The sequence below is a fragment of the Ochotona princeps genome, chromosome 12 (assembly GCF_030435755.1).
Source record: "Ochotona princeps isolate mOchPri1 chromosome 12, mOchPri1.hap1, whole genome shotgun sequence".
NCBI lineage: Eukaryota > Metazoa > Chordata > Mammalia > Lagomorpha > Ochotonidae > Ochotona > Ochotona princeps.
The window spans coordinates 24,716,161-24,742,062 of NC_080843.1; the positions used below are offsets into that span (position 1 = coordinate 24,716,161).

General features: G+C 34.5%; 1 protein-coding gene across 17 annotated transcripts in view; it reads left to right on the forward strand.

Annotated features, from left to right (window-relative positions):
- The window catches only part of MYCBP2 (MYC binding protein 2), a 217,510-nt gene that overhangs the window by 51,230 nt on the left and 140,378 nt on the right, over positions 1 to 25,902 (forward strand). For 14 of the 17 annotated variants that reach the window (XM_004577417.4, XM_058670605.1, XM_058670592.1 and 11 more), the window contains 6 exons: positions 2,993 to 3,138; positions 3,424 to 3,525; positions 12,247 to 12,354; positions 18,554 to 18,673; positions 19,974 to 20,055; positions 25,559 to 25,676. In XM_004577417.4, the coding sequence (XP_004577474.2) occupies positions 2,993 to 3,138; positions 3,424 to 3,525; positions 12,247 to 12,354; positions 18,554 to 18,673; positions 19,974 to 20,055; positions 25,559 to 25,676 (676 nt within the window). Of the gene's footprint in view, positions 1 to 2,992; positions 3,139 to 3,423; positions 3,526 to 12,246; positions 12,355 to 17,117; positions 17,224 to 18,553; positions 18,694 to 19,973; positions 20,056 to 25,558; positions 25,677 to 25,902 lie in introns of those variants that run through there. The other 3 variants (XM_058670597.1, XM_058670607.1, XM_058670606.1) reach the window with 3 other exon arrangements.

Here is a 25,902-nt window from a genome sequence, read left to right on the forward strand (position 1 = left end):
TTCAGAGTAAATTCCACTGTGTTGTTTCTCCAAGGCATTTTGTTATACACTTACAATTCAATTAGTTATTGTTATTGTTGTTATTGTATGTATTTAAAGGCAGAATAACAAAGGGGAGAGACAGCATGTGATCTTCCAAGCACTTGTTTACTCCTCAGATGGTAGTTAATGACAGCTGAGGCTGGGCCACGCTGAAGCCAGGAACCTAGATCTCCAGCCTGGGCTTCTGTGTGAGTAGAAGAGTCCAAGTACATGGCCATCTTCTACCTCCCAGACACATTATCAGGGAACTGGATCAAAAACTGAGCAGCCAGCTGGGATGCTGGTGCCACACACAGGCAGTGATTTAATCTGCAAGCCCCATATATTAAACAATTCTTATATTTACCATTATGCCAATTTATAATTTAGCATCATATTTAAAGGATGCTTTTCTTTGATTTCATTTGTTTTAATGATTATTGAAAAACATGACAAATTTCTTCAAGGCTTGAGACTATGCATTTTTAGTTGTATTTTTCTAAGCCAATACAATACAATACAAACATCTATTTATCTTGTTGAACATGAATCTTTTCTAAATGAAATTAGCAAATGTTATCCAGAATATTTTATTAGATACACCATTTTCTTTTTAGGCACTTTCACTTTCAAACTTTCAGTGCTGTTATAATTTTTCTGTTATGTATAGTTTCTTACTGGACCACACCTTTTTTTCCAGATTTCTATATTGCTATTTATTGACAGTTAACCTGTGAATTCAGCAAAATAGAAAGCTTAAATCTGATTTTTATATTGCCAATTACAGATCACTATAACATTATGAGATGTCTTTTGCAAGATGAGAGGTCTGACAATTAGCTAGCTTGAAAATGAGGAGAAAATTTGTGAAGAGCCACAAATGAAGATAGCCCAACTGCATTTCACTGTTTGGCAGCTCTTTAGTAGTCAAGTGATTGTCCCTAAATACTGCATGAACCTACTCTTGAATTTATTTCCAGGGAGAGTCCTAGTGTACATGGTTATTTTGTTTATTGTTTTGAGGAGCTACCCTATTTTTCTTTTTTTTTTAAATTATTTATTATTTAACTTCATTAATTACATTGTGTTATGTGACACAGTTACATAGATACTTGGGTTCTCCCCTACCCTATTGTTTTTCACAGTGAGCATTATTTTACTTTCCTACCACCAGGGTTCCAGATTCTTTATATCCTGGCCCACACTTGTTTTCAAATTTTTTGGTAATAACCATTCTAATGAGTACAGTGATTAGTGATACTGATAACCTTTTCGTGGACTTATTTAGCCACATAAATATCCTTGGAGGAATGTCTATTCAATTTCATTTCATTTCATTTTTTGTTGAATTATGTGTTTTCTTTATTCAAATCTTTGTTCTCTATATATTCTAAACTTTTACCAAATGAAAATTTACATCTGTGAGTTGTTTTACTCTGTTTATATTGCCTTAAAGAATGATTGATTGATTGATTAGAAAAACAGAGTGACAAGAGACTGAGATCTTCCAAATGCACAGGTTCTCTCCATGTGGCCCCAACATCTGCGGCTGTGCCAGGACTGAGGCCAGGAGCCAGGTTCCCCATCCTTATCTTCTGCTGTGTCATGGTGTATCATTATTTTAATATTTCACTGAATTGCTTATGTTTTTGTGGACAATATTTGCATTGATTTGCAAGTTTCTATGGTTTTATTTTCTTGTGTCTGTTTCACTTTGGCATCAGAACAATAATAGCCTTATTGAACAAGATAAGAAAGAGTTTGAGAAGGATTGGTGTTATAAAACATTGTTTTAAAAATAGTACTTAGCAATTCATTGGGGCATATTATCATTTCATAGTTTTTACTGTGCAGTAAATGATCCTCCAAATTGCCACTAATCCTTTGGTTCAGTGTCCCTCCCACCCATGTGTGATACTGGGATTGAGTTTGGGGATCTTATTTAGGCTGAGCTAGACTCCCGTTGCAACCATTTTGGGAGTGAACCAACAGGTGGAAGATTTCGTTCAGTCTCTCACTCCATCTTTCAAATAAATAATCTTAAAAGGAGATTCCTGCCTTTAAAACTCAGACATTCACAAGTGGTTAGCTACTGCTGTAGGTAGGTCATTGCTCTTATATTCTAAAAATGTGCATATACAAGGGCCTGGCCAGGCCAGCCCATCCAAATTTCTTAAGGATTGATCAAAAAATAATGTAAAAGCTATGACTTTTAGAAACATTTACAATATATGAGACTAACACATTAATTCTTCATTGACCCTCTCCACAATTTCTTAGTGCTTGTCTTTAGATCATAAGCATATACCAGATGAAAAGGAACAAAAAGATGAAAAACAGGTAATTGGACACAATGAAAAGGCAGAGTGGGAATTGAAAGCATTTAAAGAGGAAGAGAAGAGGGAGGGAACTCTGAGGTTGACATATTCTGCTCCTTCACTGAAGATGCCAACACCTTCCTCAACCTAACGTGGTAGAAAACAACACTGCTGGTTTTTTAGCCAAACAATCTACCCAGGAAACTTAGTACTGTTGTGCTTCACCAAATGTGAAAACATGTAAAAAGTATTCATGGTTAATAGTGGCCTTTAAAGTTACAGAATCCATTCATAATTTTTATGAAAATATACAATTGAGGAGCGAGCATTGTTGTACCATGGGTTAAGCCACACTTGTGGTACATCATTTTTGGAGTGATGGTTTGAGTTCCAGGTGCTCTGCTTCTGATCCAGCTTCCTACTAATGCACAGAAGTTGGCCCAAGTGAGCACCTGCCAGTCATGTTGGGGACTGAGATGGAATTCCAGGTTTCCTCGCTTTGAAATGGCCTAGACTTGGCTATTGTGGCCATTTAGAGATTGAACCAGCAGATGGAAATTCTCTCCCCACTCCTGCTTCCCTCTTCCCCATGTCTCTCTCCTCTTTTTAATGAAAGAGCAGAAGAATTTCAGGTAACCATTTCTTTTTTAAAGGATTTGTGGGTGTGGCTCTGGAGAATCAGGCTGTGCTGTGTGTGGATGTTGTAAGGCTTGTGCAAGAGAATTGGACGGTCAAGAGGCACGTCAAAGAGGAATTCTCGATGCAGTGAAAGAAATGATACCTTTAGATCTGCTTTTAGGTAAGCTGGTTTAGTATACTAACCATTTTGTCCTCAACTTAGCAACTGTGGCACTGTACAGGATTTCTGTTGGATACCTGTTAAAACATCCATAGCAGTTAATATGTACAATTCTCATGATAGCCAACAAAATAGGCAAGTAAGGAACAAGTTTGGTTTTCTTTTTGTTAAGAATTTTTGTAGTAAAAATAATTGTTTTAGACAATGTTTTTACCAGCTTTTATTTTCTATAATAGCTATTAGGCAATATATGTTACGCAGCATTTTGTTTTCTTAATTGTCTAGCTGTCCCAGTGCCTGGAGTTAACATTGAAGAACACATTCAGTTACGACAAGAAGAAAAGCGACAGCGTGTAATAAGAAGACACAGATTAGAGGAGGGAAGAGGTAAGGTGTAGCTACAGAGAAAAAAATTAGACATTTTTCTACCCTATGCTAAACTACTGAAGTTTGTGGAATAGACTGTTTTAAAGAATCATTAAATATTGAAATTGGTAACATTTGGTAACTCATGAGAAAATGGGTAAAATTCCTCAAAGCATTTAAATTTTAACAGTAAGGAAATTATGTAAAGTAAGATTGGGTTTTTAACCACAAGATAACTTTATTTAAGATAAGCATTCTGTCAAGTATCAGTGACATAATGAATGACAAATGTTTAAAAATATGCTTTTCAGTTCATCACCTAGTCTTAGAATTCATCTGTTTTATCAGAGAGCAATTTTAAGTTTTGCATATCTTCTCATTTGTTTCCCTTTCATTTATAATTTCTATTAATTTGACATAGTTTTCATGCACTGCCTTCAAATCCAGGTCATAATTTTGTGTGTCTTTTTGGAAAAAGTTTATATTAGTTACACACCTGAAGAGTTAGAAGAGCCCACAGATGTTTTTGTTTTGTTTTACAAAGAAATATTTAGTGTTTTTCATTTCATAGTTGATACTCATTTCTTGCTTGAAAATTAAAATTTGCATTCTAATAAATGTATGCATTTTGAATAGGCTGAGTTACATTACAGATGCTATTTTTGCCCATTAGGATCTTTTCTTTGTAAAATTAAGACAAATTATTTGATAAGTATGATTTTATTTTGCTAAGTAAAACCTAGATTAAACATACTGTGTCTTAAAATATTTACTAGCAGTGATTTGGTAATGATAAATAAGATACATTTGTATTACCCATTTAGCAAGCATTTTTTTTTTCAGGCTATTTGTTTTAGTGTAAAGTCGAATACTAAAATATGTGTTAAATTTTTATTATACTTCTATTATAAAATGTTTAGAACACAAAAACATTCTTAACATCTACTAAACAGTGTTCATGGAATGATACAGTGTGAATGTTTGCTATTATCTTTGGCTTTGCTTATATGAAATGAAATGTTTCCTAGAAAATAGGGTAACATGTAAGTTCTGGGTCTTTATAAAAATTATAATTAGGCAGTAGTGTTTTTGTATTAATGATATGATTTACACAAGGTTGGTATTATCTCTGTTACCTGTGATTTTTTTTTTTACTTGGGAATATTAGGTTGAGTCATATGAATTGACCTAATATTCCAGCAATCTCATAGGTTTCTAAGTATAGCCAGCCAATATGATAACATTTCCTTACCTAGTGCTGTATATCCTGTTGCTTTTGTTTTCCTTTTGAAAAAGGCTGATCTTCTTGATATGCAGTTTATGCTTGCATTTCCAAAATCAAGAAACAATGAATTGTGCATTGATAAATCAGCAAAATTTGGTGACCGCAGGATATTGTTATTTATTTTAAAAGATGTCATAGAACCTATAAAATATTAATTTTTAACTGTACCCATGTAATTGTCAAGAAATTACTGTTAGTGAAATTTTGAAAAGAATTGTGTTTAATTTTATGCTTAGACTGGTTGTGAGCTATTTGTGTGTATTTTGTGAAAGTAGGTTTCATCCTCAGTTCTAACTATGGAAGTACTTCAGTGGAAGCATTTTGTCTTGTTAGTGTTTTTCTGTTGAACACTTGAATTTTTATCACCCCCTCTATGCTTGTTAAACCAGAATATTTAGTAAATGTGTTTTCTTGATAATTTGTGACATTAAGGATCTCAGTTACGATAGTCTTTGCTTTGCACGGTATTGAAATTAAAAAGAGTCTACTTGGAAGAACTACATCCTATATATTCCTATATGTGTTTCAGTTAACATATTGCTGTGCAAAGTGATGTCAGTTTTAAAGAGGAATTCTAGCTGTGGATACATTTTTTAAAATGCCAGCTTTAAAATCATGCTCAGTTCCTTTGAAACTACTTATATGAAGTCATTTAAAATAGTATCTTTTAAAACACTAACATGATCTTATTTTTATACTTCTCAGCACCTTTAAAGCAATTTTATAGGAAAACCAGTTTTTATAGATAAAAACATGAGGTGTTTGCAAAGGTAATACTCAGTTACGTAGAGAAATAACTAGAAGGTAAATATTAGGATATTAATATTTTCTTTTCCCAAGAGGTGAGAGAGTGTATAGGTAACTTACTCATTTTCCAATCATCACTACTTTTCACTTCTTACAAAATATACACTAGTCTTACGGAATTTTTAAAAATTCCATTCAATTAGATGGAAGAGTTTTTGTCAGGTGCTCCCTTTGCATTTTAAGATGGTGGCTCCTTTCAGGATGTCAGCATTGCTGAGCCCTTGCTGGAGTGTAAGTTCTTGGTCCCAGCCCACACCTGTTGCCTGGTTAGCAGAGCACAGCGGATTCTTTCACCTGCCTGCTCTGTGATGTTGATAGTGCGGTAGGTCACTGTCCTAGGTAGGTGCTTTCATGGTTGGTTCTGCTAGCCTTTTCCGTCAGAATTGCCTGGACCTGACAAGTTTCTGGGTTCATTGTCTTGCAGATTGTGTGCTGTATCTCTGGCTCTTCTCTGGCCCTGTGCTAAAGAAGACTCATAGGCTTGCTTTGGCCTCATGAGAAACAGGAATGTAAAATTTTTGTGTTTCAGCAGCTCCACTATTTGTTTTTTCTTCCTTGGCCGCTACTTGGTATTCTAGTAACTGTGCTCCTGAGTGATTGGGTTTTTCCCTGGATTGATACTCACAAATTTCAAAATTTTTATTTTAAATTTTATATCATTTGTTACGAAGTCTACGTTAATTGTGTCAAAGTTGATGGAATTTTAGTCTCAGGTTCTCCTTTAACAGAATGTTACTGAAACCATAGGGACTTTATTTTTGTAATGAATGTAGAACTTCATTCAATTTTAATACTCTTCTAGATATCTTTTTGGAAATTTATCTTTTTAGATATCAACAGTACTAATTGACAGATCTTTAATTCAGTAGTGCAAGTGATAATATAGTGTTGATTAATTTTCTGGTACTTGTTTTAGTGAAGTGATTGCTCAATGGAATTCTTAACTGTAGAAACTTCTACCTCAACAGATTAACTAATGAATGAGTGTACCAATAATCTTACCTTTACAGTCCTTTTTTCAGAATTCTATTTTATGAAAAACTAAACATAAATGTTGGCCACTTTTCCTTCTTCCCTTCCTTCCTTCCTGCCTGCCTACCTTCCTTCATGTCCAATCAAAGTCTTCTAATGATCAGCCATAGTGGGAGTGTATGCATGCCCTGGCTTGCTTGGAACATGCCCATTTTATGTCAACTGTTCGGGCATGTATCTTGTTACTGCTCTATTTTACCCTCTGTAAAGTCGCATTTGGATGATTATGAGATTGGCTTACCTGTAGTGTACAGTGGTTAAGAGCTTCAGTTCTGAAGTTAGACTTTGAATCAAATTTGTGTTACAGTTACCATCAGTATATGACCTTATGAGCCTCAGTTTTCTTAACTTAAATGAGGTGATGGCAACTGTACCCACACAGGGATCTTAAAGATCAAAGGACATAGGTGAAAACTTGGAGTTTCTACTAAGTACTAAGTAAAACAAAAATTTGACAGAGATGATAGGCCTGTTTTATCGTTGAGCTTGATCCTTCTCCATGTCTGGCTTGACATTGTTTTTCTTATAACATTGGAATGCTAATCACAAAATCTGATTATCATTAAGAACAATCTCTAACAACTTCTCTAGGTAAAAATAGTCGATCTGATTTTAAATGTGCTGTTTTAACATTAGAGTATGAAAACAAATTTATTATAGGATAATTCCAGAATTGACTTGTTGCTCTTTTATTTTAAGCCCCTAAAACCATTTCTTTTTTTAAAAAAATATTCTAGATGTATTTTATTCGAAAGACAGACTCTACAAAGAGAGGGTCTTCCACCTGCTGGTTTACTCCCCAAATGGTCACAACAGCCAGAGCTGAGCTTATCTGAAGCTGGAAGTCAGCAGTTTGTTCAGAGTCTCCCACGCGGGTGCAGAGACTCAAGGAGTCGAGTCATTCTCTGTGCTATGCTTTCCCAGGCCATGAGCAGAGAGCTAAATCCTAATCCAACCAAAGTGGAGCAGCCAGGACATGAACTGGCACCCAGATGTGATGCCAGCGCAGTAAGGTAGGGGATTAGCTTGCTGTGCTACCGTGCCAGCTGTTAAAACCATTTCTTGGATTGACACATGAAATGAAGTATTAGTTATTATTCTAATGACATTGAAAAGTACTGACACATGAAATGAAGTATTAGTTATTATTCTAATGACATTGAAAAGTACCTTTAAATTGAAATATTACGTGAAGCATGTAGAAAATACAAGTCAGAAATACAAGATTGGTATAGTTTCCCATGCAAAAGTAACTACCAGTAAACTTGTGGTATAATGTTTCATGATATTTATACATGCTTTATTATTATTTAATACATTTTTTTACTCTAATACAGGTTTCCTTTTTTAAAAAAAATCATTTGTTTATTTCAAAGACAAAGAGATTTTCCATCTGCTGGCTCATTCCACAAATGACCTGGGCCAGGCTAAAGCCAGGAGCCTAGAATTCTGTCCAAGTCTCCAGTGTGACTGGCAGGGACCCAAGGACCTGGAACATCTTCCACTGTCTTCTGAGGTGCTTTAGCAGGGAGTTGAACCAGCACCCATGTGGGCTGCCATTGTCAAAGGTGGTGGCTCAACCCGTTTTGGCACAATGCTTGCCTCCACAGATACTCTTTTTGTCCCCTTGTTAGCTGTAAAATTTGGAGTGACTTTATTGCAAGTACTATATTCAGATAATGGAGAATAAGTCAAGATTTTTCATAGCTATGTCCCTTGATTCTATTACTGTTTACATTGTTTTAGCTTCATCTTCTAATAAGGTTTTAAGAGTTCACTTATTTCACTGAATTTTGTGTGTATTATTATGTGACACATATTTTTGTACATTTAGTATCTTTATCTTCTCTTTGCATTCTTCCTTACCAAATAAATGAGATTAATAGCCAATCAGATAAAAGTCCACATTTTAGTCTGCTAACTTATAATAATGTACAGATATCTTTATATATATATGCAGGTGCAGGCATATGTGCTTATGAAAGTGTGTTCTATTATATATCCTTTTCTCATTTCACAATGTATCATGAATACATACACGTAGTCAGTAATGATGGATGTGCCATATTGTTTGGTACAACATAACACTATTTTTTTAATATATTTTTATTCTGAATTTTGAATTGTGTGGTACAGTTTCGTATAGGCTGGGATTCCCCCCAAACTCCCACCCATTTTGTTACAATAGTGTATTCCTTCATAAGGAATCATAATTCTATCAGTCTCTTATGTAAGTGTGCCCCGACATTGGTTGTACAGACAATGTCAGACAGTCCAGCATCCCATTGTCTACACATGTCCAACAGTTTCGTTGGGATTCCATCTTTCGTCTGGATGCAGGGATGCATGTTCCATTATACCCCCACGTCTGTTTATAATAGACCCCAGTACTCCATCACTATACATTACCATAAGTGAGAAGCCATGAAACAAGGTCAACAACTGGTATGAGTTGGAACAGTCCACAACAACAACAACATCAACAACAAATTACAGTACCATGAAAAAAAAAAGTGCCACTGAGTAACCAACACATGGGTGACAAAAAGGAAACACAGAAGTCTCTTGGGAAAAATGATGCCACCATATAATTAATGATGAATTCTACTAGAGAAAAGAGATTATTTGGAATGAACCAAACTGAAATAACAAAACATCAAAACGCATGGGATACAGCCAAAAAATCAAACAAACAAAAAACAGAACCACATAACACTTTAGAATGTGGTTATACTACCTTATCTTGTTGATGGGCATTCAGATTATTCTCAGACTTTATGGGTGTTTTGTTCTATCAATGAATTTATACTAGGCAGAGTGGACTTTTAAATTCGTATAGCAGAGCTTCTCAAAATTAGAATCTGTGCCAGTGAGTACATAATTTCTCATTTTTTACAGATACTTTACATTGTTTTCTGATTATTTTAAATTTTTTGCTACAGTTAACATATTTATAGTTATTTTTGAGTTTTTTAAAGCAGGATATATTTCTAAAGGTGAAGCTGTTGACTTGAGGATTGTCATTTTTTGAGATCTTGAAATGCTGATTCTGTTAATTCAGACTTCTTCATTCTCTTACTTTGAAATCTTTTGCTGTTTCTTCAGCATAGGCTACCTCTTTGCCTGAGCCACGGTCAAAGCCTGTGAACTGGCCTTACCCCACTCTTTTTCTAAGCTGTTATTCACCTGCCTCAGGTGATGCACAGATCAACACTTCTCTCTGTTAGGCTAAAATGTTCTTCACTGTTCTTAGAATGAACTCCATGTTTTAATCTCTAGGGTTTCATTTTTTTTTTAATTAATTTATTTTTATTACAAAGTCAGATATACATATAGGAGGAGAGACAGAGGAAGATCTTCCATCTGATGGTTCACTCTCCAGGTGAGCGCAACGGCCGGTGCTGTGCCAATCCGGAGCCAGGAGCCAGGAGCCAGGAGCCAGGAACTTGCTCCAGGTCTCCCACAGGGGCGCAGGATCCCAAAGCATTGGGCCATCCTGACTGCTTTCCCAGGCCACAAGCAGGGAGCTGGATAGGAAGTGGAGCTGCCGGGATTAGAACTGGCGCCCATATGAGATCCCAGTGTGTTCAAGGCGAGGACTTTAGATGCTAGGCCACGCTGCCGGGCCTGGGTTTCATTCTTAATTCTCTTATTCTCTTATTCCTTACCCTGCCATATTTTTGGTATTTCTGAACCTTTATAGTATTTGATGACTTCTTTATTGTATCTCAGTTTACATGAAGGTTTCTTGTATAGCCAAAGTTTCTACTTTCTCAGACTCTCACTCTGTTAGCTATTTTGCTTACTGTTGCAATGGTACATTGTCACTATTGTTCAGTGGTGTGCAAACTGAGTTTCTGGAGGCAGAAAATGTGTTTTGTTTAGAGGTTATTCCCTGAACCTAGCATGGGGTTCAAGTCATAACTTTGTTGAGTAATGTATAGCAGTTTAAGGACTTCTCGGCATGTTTACAGTTAGTTTTGCGGTATAAGATCTTAATTATCCATATTTTGTGTATCTCCAAATTTCCTACCACTTTGTGCTCCATTATCTGTATTGCATTTTTTCCTGCTTTGTGTGTTTTCAGTGACTTTAAAGTATTGTTTAATAAATACTTGCTCTTAAATGTCACTACTCAACTGTTGGTATTTGAGAATTGAGGCGTTAACTAGCAAATGGGAAATCTGTGTATCTCTTGATTTCACTCTCTTGCCTTTCACCTCTCTCCCTTAAATAAATAAAAATATAAAAGAAACAAGATAATGTTAATATAATCTTTTTACTATATTAATATAAATACTGCTTCCTGTTGTGCTTGGAAGCAGTTTTTAGTGTACTTTTTATTATATGCTTTATAAATCAGTTGAAAAATAATGCTTGCCAAGGAAAGGGCGCTTTGTCCCTTTTGAAATGTATCAGCTTTCTACATTTTATAAAGTTTATGTAGTCTTGTTTTGAAAATAATTGGTACCACATTACTGGGAAATTAATGTGTCAACATTAAAGTAATATGAACATGGAAAATGTTATCCTGATTTTTTCCATAGGATAAAGCTAATGGAGTTTTCTCTGTGTAGAAACATAATTGAAATTTTTTCTTTACCCAATTTTTGGTACACAGAGAAGGATATTTTGACATTTAATTGGATATTTAATAAATTTAATTGTGTATTTTCCATTTGCCCTGTCATTTAAAAATTGCACTGAAGATTAATAGAAAGTCAAGAAAAATTTGCTTTAATTAAAAAATGCCCAGTGGTTGTTTACTATTATAATTCAATTTTCAAATATTAGTATGTTATCTGTTAAATTAAGAGTGTTTTAAAATCTGAAAGTATTTTTGGTGTTGCTAAAACTCTAGAAAACTATAATTTTGTTGTTTAATGAAAAGGAATTCTTTTTTTCCCTAAGAGAAATATTATTGGGGAAAATAATTAAAATTAGTTTGACTATACATTTTGTTTCTTAAGTATTAAATGAGGGACAGTAACTAATTTGTGTGAGTATATATTTATGTGTGTGTGTATATGTGTCCATAAGACACTTAAGTAAGAAATGGCATAGTGAAGCATAGTTAGTGATCTTCTGAAATGTCATTCGGATTACTCTTTGCTATCAGATTCAAGCTGTGATTTTCTTCGTATTTTCATATACATGTACACGACCATAGAAATTTTTAAATTTTTGATTAGTCTTAATGTCTGTTTGATCGTAATTGAGTCAGACATTAAATCTGAAAGACCTTGTTAAAAGTTAATGATTAAAAATTGTTCTTTGGTATTTCAATTAGATGTGTTTCCTTTAATTGACTGTGAGTTACAAAGTTTAAATGTATATGATTTTTTAAAATTGTAAGAATTTGATTTATTTGTATTGACATCTGTTTGAAACTAGTACAGTAATTTTACAGGTATAAGATATGAAATATGTGTTTTACATAAGATGGAAATGTGACTGGGTTATGTTGGGACGATAGAATCGGAGATTTGGAAGGAGAATATAATGTCCAAAACAATTAAGAAAAGATTCTCATGTATTTTATATTTGACATATGTTGTTCATTGTGGTGTGTTCCTCTTGTGAGCTTTCCTATGCACATACAAAATGTTTCTCCTCAGGCCCCCTTGTATTTGCTGGTCCTATTTTTATGAACCATCGAGAACAGGCTCTAGCCAGACTCAGATCTCATCCAGCTCAGCTAAAGCATAAACGGGACAAGCATAAAGGTATTTGGTCTTCCTTATCAACGAGGTGGGGTACTTTCCCAGCTTCTCCACTCATTTGAATTTCGTCTCTGGGAAATGCACAAACTGGGTTCTTCTACTTTGCTTCTGTCATTATGTATACTGAGGAGAAAGGACATGCTTAACGTGGTACTGTTGGTCCATGAGTGGGGTGATTTTCTGTTTGTTTTGTTTTGTTTGTTTATAATTATGGTACAGTTCCATAGGGTCTATGGGTGATTCTTTTATATTATTTTTTCTGTTAAACTTGTTAGAAGAAGATATTTTCCATTGCCTTCAAAATTTTATAAAATTAAGAATAAGTGGAAAAGGTAAAAACTGCTTTCTATTATTGTTTATTATTTGCTGTTAGGTTACTGATCAGATATTTTACAATCTTTGGTTCTTATTTGGTTTTGGTAGGAGCTTTAGTTGCTGTTATTATGCTATGAATTAGCAGAGTTACTAAATTCAGTGTAAAAACTGCTGAGAAACCATGCATAGGTGTTTTACTATTTTACTAGGTTTATAATATTCCATTGGATAGAGGTGACAAACACACACGTGTAAGTATTTCACATTTGAGCCTTTTGTAGAGACAGTTGGAAGCCAAGTGTAAGTCAGACACGCTTCCTATTTCTAGGCATCTCTACTGCTTCCTGAGATATTAGTATTCTCTGTTAATTGTTTAAAAGAAAATAAACTTGCTTTATAACTGCTAGCTTTTGGTCAGGTAACAATAGTAAAGAATTTCATGCAGAGAAATTATAAATTTTGTATCAATTTTGTTTTGATTAGTGGAATGATAGCCAAGGCTCTTCATTGCTGGCACATCTTAGAGCCACTGTGCTCTTAAATGCCCAAGAAAAGCACTACAAAATACATAGGAACTTGTAAAAACGCAACTTTCGCATGGACAAATTAATCTAATTGCTTTGTGTGGGTTATTCTTCCTTTACTGTGAAAACTTCGGACTTAATTTTAAAAGCTTTCATGTACAGCAATAGTGTATATGCAATTTTATATTAATTGACTTTATTTTATTAAGCTTTCTAAAGTTGTCATACATAGAAAAACAGAAAAGACAAAGCGTGTTTTTAGTAGAAGCTCAAATAGAGGAGAACTTATTCTGTTTTGAACAAATGAAAATCAAGAGTATTTTAAATCTAATTTGCCATAGTAAAATTTAATTCCTTTTTTTACCAGGTGATCTAATAATGTCATGAATGTTTAAAATCTTAGAGAATATTTGGGGAATGCTAGGTAAATTAATTTAGTTGCTTCCAGAATGTGATATTTCATGATTTTTAAATATGCCACTATTAAAACAGATTGGCTTAGTATGTTTTCTCCCCATTTACGTCACAGTATAATTCCCCGAGACTGCCTGTTGTTAAATATTTGCATTTCATAACATTGCTTAGTAAATTGTTTTTGCTGTTCTATATTAATATCTTATGGACTAGCAACTTTATTTCCCCTAGATTTTTTAATAAGATGCTAAATATATACCAGGTTTATGCATTTAAAGCACATTTTCCATGCCGTGCAGTGATTTGCTGTACACATTTTACAGCAATCACTAGCTGTACTTCAGTTTTGTCTTTCCACAGGGCACTTCATAACAAGGCTTTTTATACTTGAAGCAAGCTTCTTAGCAGTACTTAACCTGTTTTGGGATTTCATGGCAAAGACCAACATTGACTGGATTTGTGGTTTTGTGAAGTGAAGTGATAGTTTAATTTCTTTACTCCCAAAATGAATTTATAGTGTAAATTATGATTTTTCAAGTACTGACCTGTTTATGTAGGTTAATAATTTATTTATTAATTTCTTTCTGTCCACTAACCCTTTGTACTCAGTGTACTATCATTTAATCATTTATTTATTGCCCTTTATCTTAGTATTTATTTTGTATTTTTACAGCCTTTGAATAAATATTTTTGTACATGTATTTTTCTTTTTTCAATCTGTCGTGCAATTTTACCCATTGAGAAGTTCACTATATTAATGCTATGCTCTGTCTTATAATGTTGGAATAGATTATAGGATGATGATTGTTAAAAGGTGCTAGACAGTGACTGTTTTGCAGAAGCCTGAAGTTTAAAAACTATGGGTTTATTGTTAGCAAGAGTGAGTTCTAACATGGAAAATTTGGAGAACTTCTGACCGATCGGAGAGAATTCAGAGGTCATGGAATCCATCTTATCCAGGCAAATCTTGACTGAAGGCAAATTTGAAAATAAAGAATTAAATCAATAGGTAGAATTGCATATAACATATAGTATGTTACTCTAAAGTGTGACCATTGTATTTAAGATAAATTCCTGCATTAAAATTCATTTCACCTACACAGTGCCTTGCACAGAGAAAATAATATATTTTAGTAGGGAATACCTGTCTTTTTCAAATCTGTTAGAGTGGCTAACTTGAAAAATCCTAAGGCATATTAATAAACATCTAAATGTATTTTATACCTGTTTTCTGTAGGAAATAATACGATAAAATACAGCCTTTTGAATTAGGCCTCAGTTTTAATTATAAATTAATCATTTACTACTACTGCATACCTGTGGAAAATTTGTTAATCTCGTAGATTTTAGTGCCTCTATTGTAAAAACAAAAATGTTAGTTCTTAAATGATTGGATTACTATGACAATTAAATTATGATTATTCATATGGGCTTTGCACAGAGGAATCCGCCATGACTTTTGTTCTTTGAAATGAATTCTTTGGCATGAAACCTGAGACCTGTTACAAGTGTAGTTAATGTAATTTCACAAAAAAGATTCATGCTGTCAAACTATTTCCTGATGGAAAAAATTTATGAGCCTTACTTATATTCAAGCTGCAAATTTGCTCTACCAGATATGACTGGCCACATAATTCCCTGAATTCAGTTAATTTACTTACTGAATTGCTTAAGCTTAATTTTCTCATCTATAAAATGGAGAAATATAGTGCTTATATCATCAGATTACTATATTACTGATTTTAACATAAAGCAGCAATAGTGAGTATTGAGTACATTTCATAATCATTTTGCTTAGTCTTCATAAGGACCTTGTGAGGTATGAACATTATTGCTGTTGTGTGGATAAGAAGGCTAAGTCTAAGAATGGCTGTTTTGTCCAGCCGTCGTACTGCTAATCAGTGACAAAGCCAGGATTCCGGTCAAGGTCCTTAGGCTCTGATCCAGAAAAGCATTTGCCCACTGATATTTTCAACTGTAGCGTAGAGCAAAATTGCAGCTTGTCTTCTACTCCTGGTTTTTTAATGATTTTGCTTAGAATACTTACCGAGTTCTATGATTGATTAATTTGCGTAATGACGATTACTCTAACAAAAGATAAATTTAGTTAATTTAAGTTGAAAAGTAGTCACTTAGGTATTGAGTCCTTTTTTCTTTGTGGGTACACTAATTCATACACATGGCATATGCATAATATCTCAGATATGTATCTACCAAAACAGTATAGCAAGGCGACATTAACTGTTTGAATATTGGATGATAAACTGGCACATTGGAACATATACATGCGGAGGAAAACACAGACATGTTAAGAATCAACTATTTCCACTGCAAATCTGATTAGGTTTTATTGCCGCTCATTGAGACTTTACTGAATAATGAGCCTGAGCAGAATTAATCTGAATTTCGCATTATTATTCTTGAGTTATACTAAATTTATGGCTACTTAATAAGTAACTTTTTTCCTAGATTTTTTAAATTTTTTAAATTTTTTTTAAACACCTTTATTAGCTTTAAAAACATAAGACTTCTTGTACAATAAAGCATAAGCATGTTTCATCTACAAAGTCAGAATATCTTCCTCATGGAACATGCAGGAAATTTCTAAATTTCTAAATTTTGGAAATTATATAAGATTTTTTTACCTCATGAGATAAATGTATATATTTATACACAATATACACTCATTCAAATGTTTATTTAAATCTGCTGTCACTTAATGATCAAAAATCTCAGCCTTCTTTTTGATTTGTGGTATTTTCCCCACTTAAAATAGTTGAACAATTTTTTTATATAAGTAGAGAATGTTTAGATGTGTGGGGATAACATGTTTCTAGTATATTAACCTCTAATAATGGCTGCTAGTTTTTAGTTGCTATACTTTTATGCAGTAAATTGCTAGCTTTTTTTTTAATTCTTCCCTGACACTATGTTTACATTTTGGGATTTGTATCTGTATTTACTCTGCAACTCAAGGGAGTGGCAGCATGATAAACTCCAAGGTATAAGGTTATACTAGTCATCAATACATTTATGCAAAAATGAATGATGCTTGATAATTTAGTGACATCTAGAAAAATTATTTGTATATAGTATGTTTTCCCTGATAAATCAAAGTGGATTCTAGTAATTTGATAATTTCACCTCAGAAAACTATAACGTTCTCTGTATCTGGTATCTAATTAAATAGCCCTTGGACATTTCTGTATTGGTTTTAGTGTTAGGCTGTCGTATGTATTTTAGCATTATCCTTTCTTGGAAAGATAAGGAGGCTTTGAATTAAGAGTATGTTTTATGGGATAAATGAAACTGAAATTTGTGATTTTGTTTTTGTTTTTTTTTTATTTGTGAAACCAGAATTAGGTAATTTAGCAGAAATCATATTCTTTATCCTACTATAGTAAAACCTCTCACTAATTCAGAATTTATGATACATCAGTTGCAATATTTGTGATATTTTTTTGCTAAAAATTTCAAAGTAATTTCTTCCTCTGAATTTTCAGGGTCATACTTTTAAGGGGAAACCTGTCTAAAATCACTAGCTTTTCAAACCAAGGGCTCAAGAAATGAAGGATTCCTTCACCGTGCCTTCAACCTCTGGGTCCAGCAGTTAATTCTTGTATGTTAAAGGACTTTTATGTTTTTGGTACATTTTTATGTAATTTTGGCATATTTTGAAACATAACGAAGACGACCAGATTCTATTTATTGTAACATTCAGTTTCATCTATAATCTGTACTGCCTGAAGGTAACAAAACTGAATTTTTCCTAATTGTTCTATGATTAAGACTTTCACTAAGTCACACGGGCTTAACTTTTCTGTTATTCCGAATTGGTGAGGTTTTACTGTCCTAGTGTTATAAAGATTTTAAAACTGTATGAAGCAATGGAGAGTCAGTTTTAGAAAGGGAAATGACAGTTTAGCACAATTTTTGTTTTCCTTGAATATTAAAGATTACATAAAGGAAATGTGAACATGAAATGATTTTCTGTTTAGCATTGTAGGGTGGATAATCAAAATGCAGATAAAAAAATGTGAGCCTGTGGATTCACATATGTCTTTGTATCATATACAGCTCTTTATGGTTTCTATACCAAGAGTGGGTTAGACTAGCTGATGTTTTGCAATTCCTTTCGGATTTGTAGTTACTGAATGCAAGGAATTTGACAAAAAGGTCATGTTTTAGTAATGAAACCCATATTTTCTTTAATTATGCATTCCAAGGCGAAGATTTTATATTGTGGTTTTAGATGCTCTAGCTACAATATGAGAAAATCTAAAGTCACATGTAGAAACCAGGGCTGGGGAACATCCCTGAAGCAAGCTTAATAGAGGGGATCATAAACAGAGGGCTAGTGGAAGAAGGAATGGAAGCAGAAGGAAGCTTCCCTTCAGAGTAGCAGTTGGGGCAGGAAGAAGTCTGCAATCAGAGTATCTGAAAAATAAGGTGGGACAGGAGAGATGAGTGAGAGTACAGGGTTGTACTACAGTTGTTTAGTCTATATGTTCTAAAGTTCAGTTGAGGTAAATATACTTTGTAAAATGGCTAGTACTAACAATATCACTAGTATAAAGTAATCGTTGAGTGACTCTGCATGCGGTTTAATGCAAACTAAAATTTCCCATATAAACTTAGTTTTCCTTTTAAAATTTTATTTTTGTAACCTCATGACCCATTTTCTTTATGAACCTGATTAGCTTTATAGGTTTTAGCCATAACCAAATCTCACCTCTGTTTTTTATTGGTTTACCAATACTTGTAAAATATTTATTCAAAGTTGCTTGTTTGCAGGTAGACTCTTGATCTGTCATTTCTAACAGCTGCAATTCTTCTTGCTTATTAATTCCTTTTTTAACATTTTTCTCTAATTCTTCCCCTAGTAAACTGACTTAAAATTTTATTTTGAAGATGAGTAATGGTTTAATTGTAAATTGTAACACTTACAGATGGAAGTGGAGAAAGAGGAGAAAAGGATGCAAGCAAGATCACAACATACCCTCCAGGCTCTGTGAGATTTGACTGTGAGCTCCGGGCAGTGCAAGTCAGCTGTGGATTTCACCATTCAGGTAGCAGCTGGAACTTTAGGGTATAATTGCATTTTTACAATTGTGCTAAATAACTTAGCTATTTAGCTTTAATAAGCCTCATTAATTATGCAGTGAAACAATATGTGGCAGTATATCTTAAGTAAGAACTTTGTATCTATTACAGTTACAAAAACTATGGTGTAATGGAGCACGTACTGTACTTGTCCAGAGATACGATTTCTATTCCAATTTTAGATTTCTTTTGTGATTCAACTCTAGAAGTTCCTGAGGATGAAGTAATCTCTGAAATCCTCTTCAACTCCAGAATACTGTGGTTTTTTATAGCATTGCTCATCCCATGTTTTTTTAATGTTCAGGGAGAAATGTGCAGCAACAAACTTAACTGTCTTAAAATATAGAAAATAATGAAATTCTTAGCAGTTATTGACTTTGGGCTTAATAGCTTAGGATATACCTCTGTGACAGAACATGTTAAATTCTGATATTATCCAATAAGGCAGACACAGATATTGCAAGTTTACCTTTTGGGTTCCTGGGTAGGAGAATTGACCTGAAGACATGGGATGACAGTGCTCTCTTTTGGCAACTGACAGAATTTATTTCCAGGGTTTCAGTTTTTATACATTTCATGAAACAGTGGTTCAAACATAACTCGGAATTAGATTATGTCTAAGAACACAGAGTACAAAGACGCTAATAAGGTGACTTAGTCAAAGAGTTATTGAAACAGGGAATAGATAAAGAGTACTGTCCGTCCTTGATTGACTAGACAGAGCACAGATGTCCACCTATCTTCAAGGAGATCACGAAAGCACATCCAAGGACTCACTGGGGGCAAGAGCACACTGTGGGGGAGCGGCCTTCCGCCTTCTCTTTGCTGGAGCCTCTTCTCAGCAGGGTGCCACAGGCCTCCACTGTCCCAGCTTTGCTACAGACTGTGTTCCGACAGATATAACATCTTACCATTTCAGTAGATGTTATTTACAATTGTGTCTAGCTCCAACCCACTATACTTAGTATTTTCTAAGATGTGAAAACATTATTTCAAGAGTAATATTTTTTTCAGATTTCCTAGATGACCCGAACCAGTGTTACTAAGTACTAACATGTTTTATATGCTTTTTGGAAGAGATTTGTATGTATAATGAGATGCATGCTTTTTTATGATCTACAAATTATTTTCTAAAATGAAAATTATATTATTCACATATGTTTTAGTTACCTATTTTAAATGGATCTTTAAAAGTTAATCAGTGAAAATCACTGGAAATGTAAAATCCAATATAGTGAAGATTTTTACAGTATGTTTTTGTTTCAGTGGTCTTAATGGAAAATGGAGATGTCTATACATTTGGATATGGGCAGCATGGGCAGCTGGGACATGGAGATGTCAATTCCAGGTACTTGGTAGCTTTTTATTTGAAAACTTTTTACTTTTATTTTTAAATTTATGTTTCTAGAATTGAAATAATGTAACACTTCTTTTTCCAGTATGGCCCGTGAATTATTAATGGTTTCTGATTTTGTGGTTAAGTGCTATTATACAGATAAATAATTATGATTTATAGCAAAGTTCCATCATATACTTAACAGTTATTGTGTTTTATAAAAGCCATCCTTGGTGGGAATTTGGGGAAGGGGGTGGGGAAATCCCAGACCTTATAGAATTGTACCATAAAATTCAAAATTTAAAACAACAACAACAAAAAAACCATCCTTATAAAATAGAAAATGGAGTGAATATCCCCAAATTACATTTTTGTTAAAAAAAACTCAACAATAAATTCAGTCATATTTGATCTTGTTTTGAAATTTTGTCTAACACAAAGCTTTTGAATAATTTTCAAATACAACCTCTTTGTTTCTGATTCTAGTTTCAGTTATATCAGTGATCAATTGTGATTATGATAGCACCTACTACTAATAGCCATTTCCTAGTACAGTTGCTGGTTGAGTTTTAGTTGGTGACAAATGGTACTTTCTCAACCTCCATTGCAGCAAGGTATGGCCCATGATCTAAAGAATTAACATGAAACTTTGAAACAGAATTAAAGGAAAAGGGGATGCCTTACCATTTTCCCCTCTCCACCCTCCCCCATGCTCAGCTTACTCTCTGGAATACATGCATGGTGCGAGGAACAGGAGATGTTGTCATAGAGATCATAAGGTGGAGACCATATTACTGAGAATGATAGACCTACATCATAGAAATGGCTTGTATGTCTGACACAGAGAACTGCTACATGAGCTTCATACAACTGAGCACTGCTTAAGTGAGAAGTTAACTTCCATTCTAAGTTCCTATGCTATATTTTTCAAGTCAGAAGTGAAGTCTGTTCTCGTGGAGCAGATACAATGCCCACATTGTTCGTTGCAATGCCTGGGTTCAGGTTCAAATTCTGCTTCTGATCCTACTTCCTGCTAGTGTGTTCCCAGGAAGGAAAGCAGTGATGGCTCAAGCTTTTGCCCATATCTTCCCTTCCCAACCCACCTAACTCCTCCCCTCATACACACGCACATGTAGGAGACAAGGATTGAGTAGGTTCCTGACTTCAGCCTGGCCCATCCACAACTGTTGCATGTATCTGGCAAGACATCCAGCAGTTCTAAGGACTGTATCTTTCAAATAAATAAAAATAAGTGGGTGAAGCTTAAAAACAAAATAGCAAGGAAGTGGCTTTAAATATGATTATACCAGTGAGCACTATTCCTTTATTTATAGTGGCTTCCTCATGTCACAATATCATGGAAGTTAACTCAGTATTTTGAAAAGCTTGAATATATCATCCTCATGATATATGAAAACCTCTAGTATTGAAAAAGAATATGAGGATTTTACAAGATCAGTTTCTCAAAACACAGAAAGTTTCATTTTATTAATTTGGTTAAAACTGGGAGGACCGATGACGTGGTGTGGGAAGCACTAAACTGGATAACATAGTTTAGTCAAGCCTCCACATTATGCCTAGTGGCTTAGAAATCTATTAAGATGGCCTCAGTGATAAGCATTCTAGGTAGCTGTTTGCCTGGATCTGTGTTGGATTAGGAAGATAGAAGCCAAAAACTGAGTTATTGAGGAGAAAGGAATGGATCTTTCTTACAGAGGAAAAGCCCCAGAGAAACGAAGCCTCCAGAAAGCAATATGCATATGCTTATTTAATTGAAATTATTAGAGGGCATTATTAGACTGTTGATAACAGCTAAATATTATTGATAAAAGTTTGTTTTGTAGCACACATTAGTGGGTTGATTAGCCTAAGATAAATATAGTGTTGAATGATGATGAAGGTAGAAAAATGTAATTGATATTCGCTTTATTTAATGGGACTTCCTGCAAAAAGTACTGAGTTTAGGCTCAAGGGTGGATACTGATTCTAATCATTTGGTAGCTGTGTGACCTTGAAGCTGTGTGATCAAAAATAAGTAAGTGCAGCTCCCTCAGAGGACTGTGTAAAGACTTCAGTGAATAGATGCTATTAGTGTACTTAGCACAGAGTAAGTACTTAGTAGATGTTAGCTGTTACTGTTGCTGCTTTTAAAATGAGTGTCAAAAGGCTCATGTGGACTTTTCCATGGCTACTTATGACATGAGTCTTTTGGTTCTTTGTTTGCTTATTTTATTCAGCATTCTCCTGTATTTCACAATTCCAGCTCTTCTGATATTTTTAGTCAATATAAACCTTGAGAGTGGGAAAGAAGCCATATACGTTAGATGCTTTTGTTTTCTTGTTGACAGTAGGATTCTGATAATTCTTATGTTCCAGAGTTTCATCTTTTTCTTACTTTCCAACCCTCCTGTGAAATCTTTGTGTTTGCAACCATACAGACAAAATTCAGATATTTGCTTTAGCTCCTATCTGCAGTGCTTCTGTGCTTTACCTTAACCTCAGTTTTCATATCCCATCGGATTGTTTTCAAATTCATGTAACATATATGTAATTCTGTTAGTCTTACATTTTCCAATTTTTTTTCAATGTATTCCCTGGAATTACAAGAAGAGTTCCAAGACTATCTACTAGATTTGGCACCAACTCTTGGAGAAATCTTTTAATCTTACCAGTTGCACCATGGAGTTCTTTTGATAGTGAGCCATACGTTTTATATGAGAGTGTTCTGTGAACTATAGATAGGGAAACTGTTACAGAAACTCTCCCTTCAAATTCTTGTTTTTTGTTTTTCTTTCCTTCATGTTAGTCACTGCCTTTTATTCATTCTGAGTTACCCTCTGTACATATTTTTCTCACTTGTTACAGTTGTGAGTTGGGACTGGTCCTGTATTTCTTTTCTTGACCTCCTTATATCTAATGAGCTCTTTTTCTGTGACATTGGCAGTTCCTCCGTGACCTGATAGAGGATCTAGCATAGCTTCAGTTTGAACTTTTTAGACTTCTTAAGTCCGTAATCTGCTGGCAACATCTGCAAACATCCGTACTCAGAGGGCAGCTTTTTGTTTGTTATATATAACCCTAAGTTTCTTGCCTTTGTGCTTATCGCTGTTTGTAGTCCCTAAAGTCCTGTATCTTCTTGTACTCTTCGCCCTTTTCACTTTATTCCGTGTACCTGTTGTCAGAGATTCTTCTTCACCCATACCCTTACTAGTAATCTCACCCTTTTGGTACTGATCCTAGGATGTGGTACAACTTCAAGCATGAATCAGCTTGTCTGTGTTTTTCATGCTGTGCTTAAGTTTTTGGATAGGAAGCATGTGCAGGTTGTTCTGTCATTTCCAGAGTGAACCAGCCCTCACCAATGGGATTGTAATTTGCTTGAACTACTTGAGAAATTGATGAGAGAGATGGGTCATCTCTCAAAAGAAAGATAAAAGCACATACAAAGGTTTAATTACATGCATGGGAGGTTCATAGATCTCCTGCACAGCACTCATGGTGCTTTAATCTAGGCTATTGCACCAGGCCCTGATCCTGCTATTAATCTGCTTCTTCACTATAATATCCCTGCTCCAAGTTTGAAGTTCTTTGTTCGTTCGTTTTTTTGTCCAGAACAGGACCTCCACTCATACCACAATTAAAAAAAATAAGCCATTAAATAGGAAACTCTTGAGCCAGGCAGTCCTGCACATCTGCCTACATCCTTGTCTTTGCCCCTTTCTGGATGTGAATGTGATGGAGGCACATGCTATGTTGTAATTCCTATCTAATTTTTCCTTGGAGATCTGTCCTTTACTCATAAATCTAGTTTCCTTGATCTTTTCTGACACATAATCTTTAGCCTTTACATCTTTTCTTAGGTTTTTGGACTTCCTGAAATCTCGGTCTTAAAAACTTGAAGCCTGTCCTTCACCATCATTTTGTGTTTAGCTGTTGGTTCTACTCTTACTTGCATTAGTACTAGAGTACTTGACAGTGGTTTTTGATTTTCATATTCTCTGACCCCGCATTTAGTTCCTTATATGCTATTGTGAGTTGCCTACTTCCAACAAAAAGTCTCTTTTGCTAAATCGAGAAGTTCCTTGCATGTTTTTTTAGAGCACTTTGTACCCACCTTATCTTTCCCCCTAGAAATTACCTGTTCCAGTCGCTTGCCTCCTGCCACATTTCCTTAGAGTTCTTTCTGCCTTTCTTGCTCTGCTAGATGAGTGTGGTGTGAGTGCTTCTCCATACCTAAGGCACTAGAAGAGACTCAATAGAGAGTGAGAACTTCTTTTCTATTTGTAGTGGTCTTCCTGGATCACATTTATTCTCAGAGCTTAAGTATTATCAGTGTTTATTTCATTGTTAAAAACAAATCTTCCTTGCCCCATGTTGATTACCTGTCCCATCTGTCTAGTTAGATCTGTTCCTTGCATAGCTGTCAGATTTATCCATTGCTTTCATTGTCTTATTCCCAATTCAAGTCTTCGTCAACTCCCCCAGACTGTGGTGCAGTTTTCTTAGATAGGTTTAAACCTGTAAGACTTCCCTTTTTACAATTCATTTTTTTCATGCAGCCTGAATAATTATTCGAAGATGTTTTATGTATTTTTATGTATTTTCCAAAGATTAATATATTCTCATTGCAGTATCTAAAAGCAGAACTCTTCTGTGTATATGTGAACTGTTTCTGTAGAGGTTATTCTAATTATAAATAATAACTAGAAATGGTTAATACATGTTTAATAAGTGGGAAAGAATGCTAGGATATCATTTATCATAATAGTTACCATTTATTAAATATTAACTGTGGCTAGACACTGATCCTTGTTCTTGACACATATGAATTTCTTTGTTCACAGGTTAAATGCAGTTTATTTATCATGTTGTCATAGAGAAAACTGAAACAGAAGTAGGATGAGTGACTTGTTCAAAGTCACAGCCACATTTCTGTTAAATGATGAAGTCAGAATTTGCACCAAGGATAATCTAACTCCAAAACCTGAGTTTGTAGCCACTCCTTATGACTGTATATTCTAACTCAATTCCTGATGTGTTAAAACATGAATTTATAGCTTAGTGGTAAAGTCAAGAAAGGAGGATCAATAGTATGAGCTTTTTCATGCATTCTTTGGATTTAATTATTGTTAAGATATCACATAAATTTTATTGTTCTCCCCCCAAAATTTTATGGAGTTCTCAAGCATGCTATCCAGGATAAGGTAACAGATATTTCCATTTAAAATGAAGATAAGACCGTTGTTTCCCAAAAAATGAGTAATTTTGTGTCTTTAAATAGGCTGGTAAATTCAGAAAACCTTTTCAGTAGCCTCCTTAAAGTCAGCAGTTGTGTCTTTTTCATCTTCATTTGCCCATCATCTAGAATTGAGACAGGCATATAATACCTAAATAAATATTTGCCGTATATTCTCATTAGTCTTTTTTCTTCTCCAATGACATTGTTTATTTGTTGTTTTTAAATTCACTTGGGTTCTAAGAAATTGACTTAATTTTTTGTTTTGTTTTAACCTAGGGGATGTCCCACTCTTGTTCAAGCATTGCCAGGCCCTAGCACACAAGTTACTGCCGGCAGCAACCACACGGCAGTACTTTTAATGGATGGACAGGTCTTCACATTTGGAAGTTTTTCTGTAAGGAAATTTTAAAACATTAATATTGCATTATACCATTGCCTTACCATATGTGTACAGTAGCTGTTTTTTCCCTGATTCCAATGAAAGTCTTGTACTAAAGTATTTACATATGCTTATTTCTGGCTTCCATTCCCACCTCACACAAAACTGAACTGACTTTGCTGTACTTTCTTCACTCACTCCATTAGAATATATTAAATTCAACAGCTGTGTAAGAGTTGGA